The 13917-nt window shown below is 38.2% G+C and overlaps 1 protein-coding gene across 2 annotated transcripts in view; it reads left to right on the top strand.

The window, feature by feature from the left end:
- Positions 1-5411: 5411 nt before the first annotated feature.
- Positions 5412-13917, top strand: part of LOC133530567 (fibrillin-1-like) — a 32087-nt gene continuing 23581 nt past the window's right edge. For both annotated transcript variants that reach the window (XM_061868521.1, XM_061868520.1), the window contains exon 1: positions 5412-5601. In XM_061868521.1, the coding sequence (XP_061724505.1) occupies positions 5544-5601 (58 nt within the window). In that variant the 5' untranslated portion in view covers positions 5412-5543. The remainder of the gene's footprint in view (positions 5602-13917) is intronic.

Below are 13917 nucleotides of genomic sequence, written 5' to 3'. Positions count from 1 at the left end.
TTTTGTGGTTTTATTAAATTTGCAACTTAAGATTTTTCAATTTTCGACTCTTAGTTCAATAGGATGAAGGTTCTATTCGCTTTAACACATTCACTGCCAGCGCGAGGTACGCGCTACGAGCGTATCTATCTGAAGGCCTACCGCGAACTACGTTCGACGTGTTGCCTCACTGTCACACTTACGTACGAATGTTCAAGTGCGTCAGAGGCAATACGTCGAACGTGATTCGAGGTAGGCCCTCATAATACAGGAAAAACCATAAGTAAGTAGCGAAAAACGACTACAAACAGAGAAAGAGAACCCGGCCGCCTAGCGAGTCGCTGTCAGTGATAGTATGTCTGCTATAGAAATGATTGGTACGAGAGCGCCTGACTGTTCTCGGTTTGAGCCTTGGAGGATTTAACAACTGGAGACGCCTTTAAGAGCTTACCCCTCTGTCGAAAAGCTCGGCCAATGGTCATACATTTGTATTGTATGGATTGACGTTTATCTGACATGGCTATGTGTACGTTACGTAGAAATAGCCATACATTTGACGTGCTCCTCCCCCGCTAAAATCGGCAGACTGTTTTGTATAGAAAATTACAGTCAAGGCGTCTCCAGTTTTTAAATCCTCCAAGTTTCAAGCGGTTTGTTTGAGTCTCTTGCCACTCCATATCTTAATCCAATGAGAATAGAGTCGATATTTAAAACCGTGTGGATGGTCCTAGGTTCGCATTCCAGTAAGGTAATTTATTTATTTGATATTTTTCCTGTTCTATGGAATTTGATAGTTGACCGAGCGTTAGCGAAGTTCTCCGTTTCAGCTTAGCTAAAATCGCTTTCGTGTGTCCGGATGTATGTAGGTACATTCGGATATTCTCTACAGGTCATATTTCTTAACAGATTCTCTTTAATTTGTGAGCAGGTTCATTGGTTAGATATATTTTTTCTGTCGTTTCGTTTTTTGGAAAATATTTAAAATGGCGGAAATTGGCATAAAGGACTTAGGCGCCAGAAGAGTGTATGGCACTTAAGACTAATATTATGAGTTCGCTGTGACGAAGTAATTTTTTTTTTTCATTATTTGAGCTTATCGCGGGATCTACAGCTCATAGAGCCACTAGCTATTTTAGATTCATGTACCTATATTAGGGTACTCACAAAGTGCTCAGCTCACAGGCCACAGCACAAATTTATTGAACTCACTTTTGGATTGGATCGGTTTGTTCAACATACATCAACACTTAACGAACCAATATGTAGCTTTATCCTTCTAAACAACGTACGAGAAAACAGTATTATAAAAAAAGACATCAAAATATTTACACATTCGTAATTTTACGCGTGTGTTTCTTTTCTTAAGTACATCGTGTGTCTTATAAATTTATAAACGACAACGATGAATCATCTCTTACGAGTCTTACGTCAGCTTTCTGCGAACTATCGGCCTCGGTGATATACTTAAGGCAGTAAGTATTTTGAAGCAAATGCTCAGAGCGAAACCTTGCTGTTGGTAAAACCCTCCAGTTTGCGTTTTTGTTGAGTCAATTTATTCGTTTTGATTTTGTTGCGAATGCAACTTATTATCATATAAAAATCAATGCAGTAGCTAAACGCAGCCGTCGGGCTCGGCGAGTATTCGGAGGCTTTTTAAAAGCATCAATAGGAGCGCTTCACATAATCTGCATCGCGGCCAATTAGAAGCATTGAAATCTAAACCTTTTGTACTGATCAAATCAAATATTGCAAATCACTCTTTCATCATCCTCCATACTATAAACACCTACTTTCTACATTGAACCGTTTTGGCAAGAACCCTTGTAAACCAGTACCTTTGGGATGATTATACTTCACTTCATTATAAATCGAAGTTTTATTTAAGTCGTCGAGATCCTGACCTGCACGGCGGCTACAGATTTTGTTCTTATTTTAAGAGAGCCAGACCACCAGAGACTATTAAGAAATAAAGAATCCCATCCAAAAACATTTTCATGTAAAAAATGTTGCCAAGACGCAACCATAAGGCTCGCACTGTCAAAAAGTTATCAGATCTGTAGAGCCAAGCTTCTAATTCCACAAGCCCTAACTTCACAAACTACACCTTAAGCTTGAAGCCGAAATGGCAGCCTGCGTAGCCAACGTCACTGCCACTGTCACAGTCGCACTAATATGGAAGAGTGATAGAGAGAGGTGACTACGCTACGCTACGGAGCGTTATCGATTGTAACGTTGGCTACGCGGCCAGGGCTTAATTAACACGAGGTAACAATTCTTGTACCGTCCGTGTCACACAATGTTTTTCATCACACTTGTGCGTAAAAAACTAAATTTTAAGCGAATAAATACAAAGGTGTATGTGACTATGTGAAGTGAAGTCCCTAATCCGCATTAGGCAAGCGTGGGACTATAGCCCAAGCCCTCTCGCGCATGAGAGGAGGCCTGTGCCCAGCAGTGGGACGTATATAGGCTAAATATAGGAAAGACATACAATAGTATGTCTTTCCCATCACGGAACAATGGTGCTCCGGACCTTTGGGAGGCGTGCGCGGAGCCGAAGCCAACACGTAGAGGCCCTTTTGACACTTTAATGAAATGTAAGGGGTACACCTAGCGGATGCTGCCATTGCCCGTGTCATGGGACGCACGCAGAGGCAGCACCCGCCAGGGTGTAAAGACTATTTGAGGGTTGATGGAATCTAAAATGAACTGGGCTATTGGGTGAAAGCGATGGACTAAATACTGGGCTATGGGATAAAAAACCGGACGCCTGCCTAATAAAACGGTATTCAATTTTATTTCCGGCAGACGGTGACTCGCCCCCACAAGATGGGCCCCCACAAAAAGCGACATCTAGGATGGCTCAAGGGCAACACCGGTGTGAGGGCTCAGGGGTGTCGAGAGGTGTACGCCGCTTTCTACCCAGTGGCTGCGAGCAGCCACTGTGCCAACTCGCGTCTTATGCAATTTTTCACTTCCACCCCTGGAGCTTATAGCTCTAACGACTCCACTCTGGCCGGCCGGCTAAGGCAAGCCAGAGGCAGAGAATCCTGTCCCACCCACCCTCCTTGCGGCTAACAGAACTCCCCAGGAGCACTCGGGTACGTGAGGTCGCTACTCCCCAACAGCTCGCCACAAGCTGCCCTGCGTTGACTGATTGCACTGGTAAAACCAGCGGGCGATGGGGTCGTCACATTATTATTAGGTATATTATTATAATGATCCATTGCGTGTTATATTATTTTATAAGGAATAATAAAAGATTAAACATTTAGTAAAACATATGAAAGTTAATTGATTTAATATGAACTACCCTTAGAATGTATGGTCGTATCAAAACTGGGAGAGGTTGACATTAAAATAAATAAAATTAGCCTTAAAAATACTAACAACTAGGTAACTACTTAATCATAACTACATGAACACACCAATTGTATTGTGTCACATCGTTACCAGGTTGAACTTGACCTAACGGTTCCTCTAATTTTACAATAATTCCTAAACATGGGTAAGTATCTTAACAATACATAATTCTTAACTATTTTGCAAAGTCATGTATCCTGAGAACATTTTGAGTAACTACACACCCAAAAAGCAATCGCAATCAGTATGAATTGCGTTATTACCTATTTCAATCTAAATAACTTGTATACAGTAAAATATGTATTGCTCGACCTCGACCCATATACGAAAGAATTAAGAAACAAACAAGATAAATAAACATTAGTATACTTCCATCGATATTTCAAGTTTCATTTGGTTTTATTTTGTGTCAATAGGTAAGTATCAGCTAAGAGAATTTGAAATAGAGGTGGATTGTCAAATACTGTGGCCCTAGTGAAAAAGGGTACAAGTCTCTGGCAGCGCAGGTGTAAAGGGGTGTAAGTTCCACGTAACACTTATGCCCTTATACACCTAAACTGCCAGAGACTTGTACCCTTTTTCACTAGGGCCACAGATTATAAAACTTGTAAGTAAATGTAACTTGTAGCCACACCACAGTAAATTTACTGCCATCTTTCGACTCATGATTAAAACTTTTAGAACGCCATTTCACTTTGATCCTTATTCTTTCAGTGATACGTGTTAAATTTCTAAAAAATACCTATCAAAAAGTGGCGCCATCTAATAGATCAAAGGTCAAAGGTATGGCGGCATCGTTTCGAGCGATGGCGTGGCGCCACAACCTTTGGCCTATGCCCGGTAAGGCGGCGCCACTTTTTGATATTTAACAAATTTACAGAATTTTCTTTGACAATCGGGCTCTATTTCAAATTATTTTTGGTATCATTAAGTTTGACTTGGTTACTGGTAGCGAATGTCTGTCATTTTTATTTTCCTGAATTCTGCACTTAATATTACATAAAAACCATTTCTATTTATCAATTGTATTCGTTATCTGTGCTTGCAAAATATCATGTTTACGTTACATGTCCACAGTTCATACAAAATATTAACAGTCCCTCACAGAAGGTCATATGCGCCACGATTTATTGAAGAACATAAGTCCTTAGGTTGTACATATAAGCAGGTCAGTGCTGTTTCCCATATCTTGTCAAGCAATCGCCTCGAATAAACCAGAATAGCCCTTGATATCTGTAATATACCGGTTACCACATGACGATTTTTTTACATTTTATCATACAAAAATTATGACAGTTCCAAGGTAAAGAGGTTGAAACAAGAGAAACATTTATAGTTTATTTTGCCCCGGAAAAAAGAAACAGTACTTAAGAGGATGTGTTTCTCTTGACCCAAAGTTACTACCCCATCTAAACTTATAAAATAAAATACTTATTATGTTAACGGCGCCAATTATAGGACATTCAAGAAAAAATTTGGAGTATTTTTAATATTTCACCGACACCTGTAAAATTTCTAGCGCTTTATGCATCAATAGTTGAAGGTCCTTTTCGTCCTTTATGTTTTCTATGTATTTAATGAAAGATGCTGTAATTGGTTTCAATGACTATGTTTTTTTGCCCCAGTCATGGGATGTATAGCGACATTAATTTTCAAACTAACAAATATCAATGAAAAATTAAACTTAGTAACTTAACAATAGTTCTTGTTGGTGGTAAGATGTTGCCAGCGTGAACTGTAAGGCTAATATGGTCGCCTCTTTATCACTTGTCACTATGCCTGTCACGTTCTAACAAGTATGTAAGTGCGAAAGTGACGCATGGCATGACAGGTGATAAAAATGCGACCATGATACCGCTGCTGATGGTAAATACCTACTTATTTTACAGGATTTGTCTATAACATCCATACCATCCCATTACTGGTGCCAGTCCCATCATAGGGGTGTTTACTATATCCTTATTCGGTGTTCATACTTACATTGGTTTGTTCTCAGAAAGCATGGTAATAAAGAGTCCAGTATGGTTCGCAACGCATGCGCGGATCTTATCACTACACCTCAACTATGACCCGAGCCATTCCACGAAAGACTCTGCCGAAGACGCGCGTAAACATACCTACTCATGCGTGTAAAATAATTTGCAGATTTGGAGAAAATATGTGCTACGAGTAATTTGAATCTGTGATATAGTGTTTAAAATATGAAGTTGGTAGTGCTATTTGTGTTTTGCGTGAGTTGTCTCGTGGGCGCGCAAGATGGTGAGTTTTGGCGGCTTTTTGCAAATTGTTTAAATATTAAGTTATACCTACTGCGTGTTAGTATTTACCTAGTATGAAAAAAAAAAGATGTTATAACCACCCATATAAAAGATGACTTTTAACAATGAGTTAGGCAGGTATTGTACGTATAATAAGATTTGTTAACTTTAAAACTCCCGTGATACTCCGAACTATTAAAAATATAATTATAATAGCTCGCTTACATAATTTAGAGCAAAATTCTATCGACACGATGCGAGTAACCATGAGTAAACACATTTTAAAGTTTTTTAAATCGAAAATTCGAATAAATTTGAGAAGTAACGCGCATGTAACTCCCCTGGAGTTGCAGGCGTACATAGGCTACGGAGATGGCTTACCATCAGGCGAACCGTATGCTTGTTTGCCACCGTCGTAGTATAAAAAAAAGTAAATTCATACACGTGAAATTTTGAATTCAACCATTCCAATAATCCTCAATATTTCCCCAAATTAGAATGTAATTAGAAAAAGTTTACCTACGATTCTCGAATTAGTCGGAAACCCTATACTTACCTCTATCAATTTATTCAAGTAAGGAAGAAAAACTAACACCCGTGACTTCACTCTTAGGACGATACTAATCGAAACTGAACATTTGTTAAATAAAATCATAATTTTATATTTAATTATACATATTGTATAAATATATTATCATGATTGGCGGTTTTATCTTTGCCAGGTCGTCGGGTCGTCGGTTCAGATCCGTAAGCTAATCGATTAGGGACGCTAAGTTTGAGACCTAACCTGAACTAGACCTAGTGACCTGATTTAGTTTGGTTTTTAGTGTGAATAATATATCTCTTTGCCAAATGACGTTTCTGATATACTTGATTGAGTTACTTAGTGTTAAAATAACAGGCTGAAATTTATAACGTAATTATTACAAGACACTACATTTTGTAAATGTATAATTGTTGGTGCAATAAAGAATATTTACTTTACTTTACTTTGTATAAGTAATAAAAGCTACTGCTATTTACTGAGAATATTTAGATGTAGGCGTGGTGGGTGACTTGACTTAACTGAAGAAGTTAATTTTATTGACATGAGCAAAAGTAAAGGTCTCAAAACGATAGGTATTAATAAAGCAGGGTGCCAAGCCAAGGTGACAATCGCTTACGCTACGACAACGAAACGCTTTGTCTCTCTCTATCACTCTTCAATATGGCAACTGGAAAAGCCTATGGGTATCGAACTCGATTCCCACCAGCTTGCTTTTATTAAGATAAATAGATAATCTTGTAGGTGTTGGTCACACATTTTTTATGGCGTTAGCTAATATAGGTACTTACCTACTTATTTATACTTCGGCATGCCTGTTGAACGTAAGACCTATTGAGGAGCCAGTAATCCTAAAGTAAAGACATAAGGTAAACTAACCTTACGTCTAAGCAGAGTGTACTTGGTACTTGGTGGTTGGTTAATGGTACTTGTACAGTCACGTCTGAAAATATCGATACGGACAAAGCGCCAAAAATATGTATACACGACCTTATTGTCCATATCCTAAAGTGGTGTATATATATATTTGGTACTTTGCCCGTATCGATATTTTCACACGTGACTGTACACTCTGCTGCATAATCACATACGTTTGTACTTTATGAATAAATTCCATTCATAAAGCACGTATGCACTTTTGCAACTCATGCGCTGTGCGTGGTTCAAGGGCCCGATTTCGACCAATAGGTACCTAGCTTAATCAGATTATATTTAATAGAGGAAAATTACATGAGATAACTCAGTTACTTATGTACCTGCTTAATATACAAAACAAAAATACAATGATTCATCTGAAGGACATATTACATGTGTGTTTATTTAAAGATTCACTCTGGCAATGCTAGTCACGATCAGATCAACACGAAACATATGTGTCCTTTTGTCTCACAGACCATGCTCAAATACTTAACAAGTTCGTTAATCGTACAAATGCCATACGAAAAGTCACGTGACTATTTTCATACATTTGTTTTGATTGGCGTTTTCTATCATCTTGCCTGTAGATCATTTTAAGAATAGAATAGGGACCGTGCGCGTTGGAGGGTCTGCCATCTTGTGGCGTGAATCGGAACAATAAACATGTAAATTTACACGTCACGTGTTTTGTTGTGCATGGTAGGTTCTGCCATCTTGTGGGCTACATCGGAACAATAAACATCACATTTACGCTTCGCGCCAAAAATCTGACGGCTCCTGTGCTGCCTCCTATAGTTCATGCACGCTCCCTATAGAATTTGTTTTATTCATAAACACACAAACGGTAATAGACAGACATAAAAGAGAACATAGTGAGAGTAAAGTGTCACGAAATGGCCTCATCTCAGCATGTTGCTGGCGAATTCCAGCGCTGATCTTCCGATGAGACCATCGAGTGCGAAATAATCACGGAAGGTAACAGAAAAAAGGAAAGAAACATAAAATAAACATGACGAACATACTTAACACTAAGTTTAAATAAAATTGCACGGACGAAACGAACGTATCAGTCTGTTCACTTTTTCGTTCACTTTTGTTTGTTTGATTGGGCCCCAAAACGTAGAAAAGGTAGACGAGTGAACAATAACATTGTTTGGTACTGTACTTAAATATTCTAGACGTGTTAAGGCCGATTGACCCGCACCCATAGTAACTTAAGAGGATCGGATCAGCGTCTAAGCTCCTGAGAACGCAAACGTTCAGCTAAGCTGCATTGAGTTAAAAGATCGTAAGTGAACGAATTATTAAGTATTATGTGCTGTTTTAAGTAAACGAGGTAAATGGGGACACGATTACAAATTATTTCGATTAATTGTCGACTAATTGTTCAGAACTATAAACATATTGATAAATTTCCTGGTATCTCCTAGAGTCCTCACGGCACAGGCATAACGGGTGTGAGGGCTACTGCTATAACCAAATTGTAGTGTAAGTGAAACTGACTCGTGTGTTTATAAGTATTTTCATCTATGCCTAGTAACAAAATATATTTTTGTATTTTTTTTATACTACGTCGGTGGCAAACAAGGATACGGCCGGCTTGATGGTAAGCCTCCTTAGCCTATGTACACCTGAAACTCCAGAGGAGTTACATGCGCGTTGCCGACCCTAATTTTATTTGTATATAACAACAGCCTTGGATTTTGCTAAATTGTGCCACCAAATACTAATAAGGTAATATCTGGGAGACCGAGATTTGCTCGTAAACCATATAAAAACTCAAAAAGGCGTGTTTTCCCAGAGGTAAGATCTAGCTAGATCGATATTTCGCCCGCGAAAATCCCCATATAGCAAAACAAGAATTGCTCGTTTAATGTATAAAAAAATAAAATATTAACGTAAAAGACGGCTATGAAATATAACTTATCATGGACACTGTCTACTTAATGTCCAAGTAAAAATATTGGGTGTTCTTAGAACTGATCGAAATTCGAATCAGAAACACGGAACTACGCTCCAGAACTCGAGTTGTAGATGTAGGCGTCAAGACCGCCAAGTGGGACTGGGCTGGACATGTCTGCCGCATGCACCCGGAAAGGGGGGACGAAATGGTTACTTACTGAACGCACGGAACACCATAGACGGTGCAGGACGGGGTGCAGGCAGACCGAAAAGGAGATGGCGGGACGACTTGGACGTGTTCTATCCAAAATGGCGGGAAAATGCCGATGACAGGGTCGAGTGGAGAGAACGAGGAGAGGCCTTTGCCCAGCAGTAGGATACTAAAGTAGGCTAACAAAAAAAAACAAGAGACATACCTAATAATATGAATTAAAAAGCGCACATGTATTTTATCCTACCGAGTAGAGCAAAACTTATGAACTCTATTCGTTAAGCATTAGGTAGGTATTAGCCATTCGAAGAATTAGTATAAACGCTCTACCTTCTTTTTTAAGTACCTGATAACATCAAAGTTAAACATCGATCTTGCACAACGATCTTGATCTTGTAAAATCGTGAAATCGTTGTAATTCAGGACATCAGGAAAGTTATAAAGCATCGTAATGTGTATTTATGCATGCAATTTATTTTATTTACTCTGTGTTAATAGTTAATACTAAAACTACTTATGTAGCTTCCTAGTAATAGTCAACACAAATGGTTTTTATTATGCTTCAATCATAAGATAATAAACCCTTTATTGCTAAACTTGGACCACACATATCTGTGCCGGGGCGCCTGTACATATAGAGACCCACCACATCGTGGCGTCAAAGGCGTTGACGCACCTTTACGTTGCAAAATGTGTTGCCATATACGGCATGTACAGTCAGCGTCAAATACTTCGTAGCAGTCAAAGTAGCCAAATAGTTCGGTACACCATATATTTAGTATGGTGTACCGAACTATTTGGCCACTTTGACTGCTACGAATTATTTGACGCTGACTGTATACTATCGTATATTATGTAGGTATTTTATCGTCGAGTTTATCGCTCATGAACTGACACGAGATACAGCTTTTGTGTCTTACCTAGACGTACCTCGTACCAATCATTTTCCTCATTCTCCTCGTGGGACGATTTTCTATGGATAAAGTTACCTGTGAGGTATAAGTGGCAGAGTTGAGTTGGATAGGTATATGGTAGGTAACTCTACCTTCCATAGATAGGTACGTTATTACATATGTACAGTCAGCGTCAAATACTTTGTAGCAACCAAAGTTTACCAAAGTAGCCAAATAGTTCGGTACAGTCAGCATCAAAAGTAGCGGAAGAAACAACGCGCCAAAAGTATCTGATATTCCGGATAACTTCTCCAAATATAGATAAATTTCTTAAATTCGTGCTCAAACGTATATCTTTTACAGTCTTAGTTGTTCTATATTAAAGACATCACTTTTTGTTAAGCTGTTACAGAATGGTAGATACTTATGAAACGTTATTTGATCCGCTGCTTTTGATGCTGACTGTACACCATATATTTAGTATGGTGTACCGAACTATTTGGCCACTTTGACTGCTACAAAGTATTTGACGCTGACTGTACAAGAACATAATTGACATTGACATTAACATATTATTTGCAAGCAGGTTGGATGCTGCTGCGTATCTGAATTATGGAAGGTAGAGTTCAGGAATATAATCTTCATATACGAAAAAGTGTCCGACAAAAAACCATAAATAGGTGGCGCTACAATACCTAGAATACTTGACAAAAAAATCTAATCATAGACAGCGCACTTCACTCCGTCAATAACGCCTAGGTTCTTAGCTACTCTAGCGCTACTCTGGAGAGAATTGGAACTATTATTTATAGCTGACGGCTGGACACTTTTGCAATAGTTCTACCATAAGAGATTTCACTCTTTTTTATTCCACACTCCATAATCTGAATCACTGCAGTGCGCTCCGCTCCATGTATTGGGCAAAATGTAATGTATACCAACACTAGATGTAAGATAAGTAGACTAACATTGGCATGTAATTTTGGCAATTTGTGTAATTTGTTATTTATTTATTTATAGTTCGGAGAACCAACAGCTATTAATTGTACAACAGTTATATATAAAGATAACAAAGAGCCAATTATAGGTTCCCACCGGTAGCAACAGGTTAACAGATAATTGGTGGTTAGCACTAGATTTTTTTTTTACAACGTGTTACCACTAATATTTTTAAATATTAATACTTATTATATTATATACTGAACAAAGAAACCAAAACTTATTAGTAAACTTAATAAGTTAATCGATACAATAATATGCCAACACATACGACTCGCTCACTCAAGCAATTTGTCTGTTAGAATCCGTCTTATAGTTGTGATGTTGCTATTAAAAACGTCTATATCCCGCTCCTTCGTTAGTTCATTTAACTTTTACCAGCTCGTAGTAGAAAGCTATTAATTTTTCATTATGTTCTTCAATATTATTTATTAACTAATTTATTTATTTTGTTGTAATGTATTATGTTGTTGTGTTTGTTGTATGATCCCAGATGGTCGAAATAAATGAAAATGTATATCTACAATGTTTCCTTAATCATAATTTGCTTGCTTCCAAGAATTAACAACTTTTTGCTTCATTATAAATTACTAAGAAAAACCTCTCTTAAGTCATCGCTTAAGTTTTTTGCCCTTGTCCCAATGTGAGAGGAAAATGAATACGATGTTTAACGTATACCTATTATACATAAGTGGAGGTAGGTAGCAGTGGCGGCGCGTCACAAATATTCGTAGGGAACCCGGAGCTAATTTTGGTTTCCTTTTCTCCATGAACCGATCGTGAAAGTACACAACGGGCTGAAGTTTAGACAAGCCGGTGGGAATCGAGTTCTTTGAACGATCCGCCACTGGTAGGTAGGTACGTAGAGAGGTAGGTATATATACTATATATATATATATATATATATATATATATATATTGTAGTTACTACTACCCTTTATGTTATTTGAACGTACTCAGATGAAAGGCCAGCTTTGTTCATAACAATCAAAGGTATACCTACACTAAATGTCAGGCTTTATGTTGTTGCAACCCTGCTCGTTACTCGACTCTAAATGTCAGTACAGTAAACTGGAACTAAAACTGAAACGTCAACCACGATACCTACAAACGATAAAGATATTATACCGCGCGTAGGTAACTCATTCTAACAGACAGAGGCGTTCCTATCACGTTTTTATACATGTTGTGTCTGTATACACGGCGTCGCATTCAGTTTGGATCAAATGATATTTTCGATTGGATCCCGTTGTCTGTTCAGAGAAAATACATGAATTCGAAGAAATTATTGAAATTTAGCTCAAAACAGTTCTGTTCTCCTATTGATGTAAAATCGGTAGCTTTTAAGGTCATTGATCATTAGCCTTCGTTTGATCCAGCTCTACTAAACGCAAAACAAATCAAGTATGTACTTAGCTCTCCGTAATATAGAATAAGTGTGTACAGTCAGCGTCAAATACTTTGTAGCAACCAAAGTAGCCAAATAGTTCGGTACACCATGTATTTAGTATGGTGTACCGAACTATTTGGCCACTTTGACTGCTACAAAGTATTTGACGCTGATTGTACCTAAGAATACCTGTGACCCGGACCTAAATGAATCAGAGACACAAATCATTAATTGAGTAAAATGTTTATAAATGATCTAAGACAAGGTCTACAAGTGTCATTAAATGCGGTTAGTTCATAGCTTACAATTTGCATCACAAGTGGACATCATGTCATGTATGCCAAGTCATTCCTATTTCTATCACGTGACAGTGATAGAAATAGGAATGACTTGGCTTCTTATTCTAATAAATAAAACAGTAGATATTTAATTGATTAAACGCAGAGCGGTGTAAACAGACTTAGGCAGAATAAACTGAAAAAGGGAGGCGTAGGTACCCTAAAAGCAGTAGGACCTACCTGCTCCGAAACCTAAGACCTAAAAAATTGTGTAGGTATAAATACTTTCTTAGCCTTTGTATGAAGTTTACCTACACATAAGTATTGTGCGTACGTCTAAAGGCGAAGAAAGGTGTTGTATGTATAGGAGGTCATTTTAATCATCATTGAAAACCATCCCAAAGTCGAGGCATTCTTCCAATTGGACGTTCGAGTTGTTAACACGCACGTTGGGTTCAATTCCTTCTTTACGATCACGGCAGGAGTTGAGCTTTTCTACCTTTTTATGTAATATTGAAGATAAGGTTTCATATAGCTTCGATGACTCGCTATGCAAGCGTGAAGAAGAATTCCTTACATCGCTACGTAAACGTAAATAATAATACTCATAGAGCCTATTAACTGTCTGTGTACGCCATCGCGAAAATTCCGTACTAATCTTAGTTATCTTGCTATGCATGCGTGAAGAGAACTCCTTCATGAACTTTTCTGCAGTATTCCTTATGCGTAAGGTAGCGGCCGCTCGAAGCTTCGCTGACTCATTTCGCAAGTACGTTTGGTACTTGTCTGTTTCTTTATAAAAACGTAAAGAATCGGCAAAAAGCTCCTTCATTTTTTTACGCAAGCATAAAGAAGAATTTGCTGTATCGTGGCGTATTCGCAAAGAGTAGTGTACGTATTGTTTATCTGTTTCTTTTTGTAATTTCATGTGGAGCTTGGTGAATTTGTCTTTGTGTGCGCTTGAGGAAGAGTATATGTATTCCTTTGCTATATTCTTGCCATCACGTGAGACAGATGTGTTGCACATAAATGTGGAAGGGCCCATGTATTCCTTATTTGTTATAACTTTACCCGTGCATGAGGTGAAGGTTGCATAGGAAGTATTTATATTTTTGCGTATATCTACGGAAGGATGTGTAACTTTAGTTACCTCTTTACCCGTGCGTTCCACGGATTCGAGGG

The sequence above is a fragment of the Cydia pomonella genome, chromosome 23 (assembly GCF_033807575.1).
Source record: "Cydia pomonella isolate Wapato2018A chromosome 23, ilCydPomo1, whole genome shotgun sequence".
Taxonomy (NCBI): domain Eukaryota; kingdom Metazoa; phylum Arthropoda; class Insecta; order Lepidoptera; family Tortricidae; genus Cydia; species Cydia pomonella.
The sequence above is the reverse complement of the archived record's forward strand: the minus strand, read 5'-3'. Positions and strand labels throughout refer to the sequence as shown.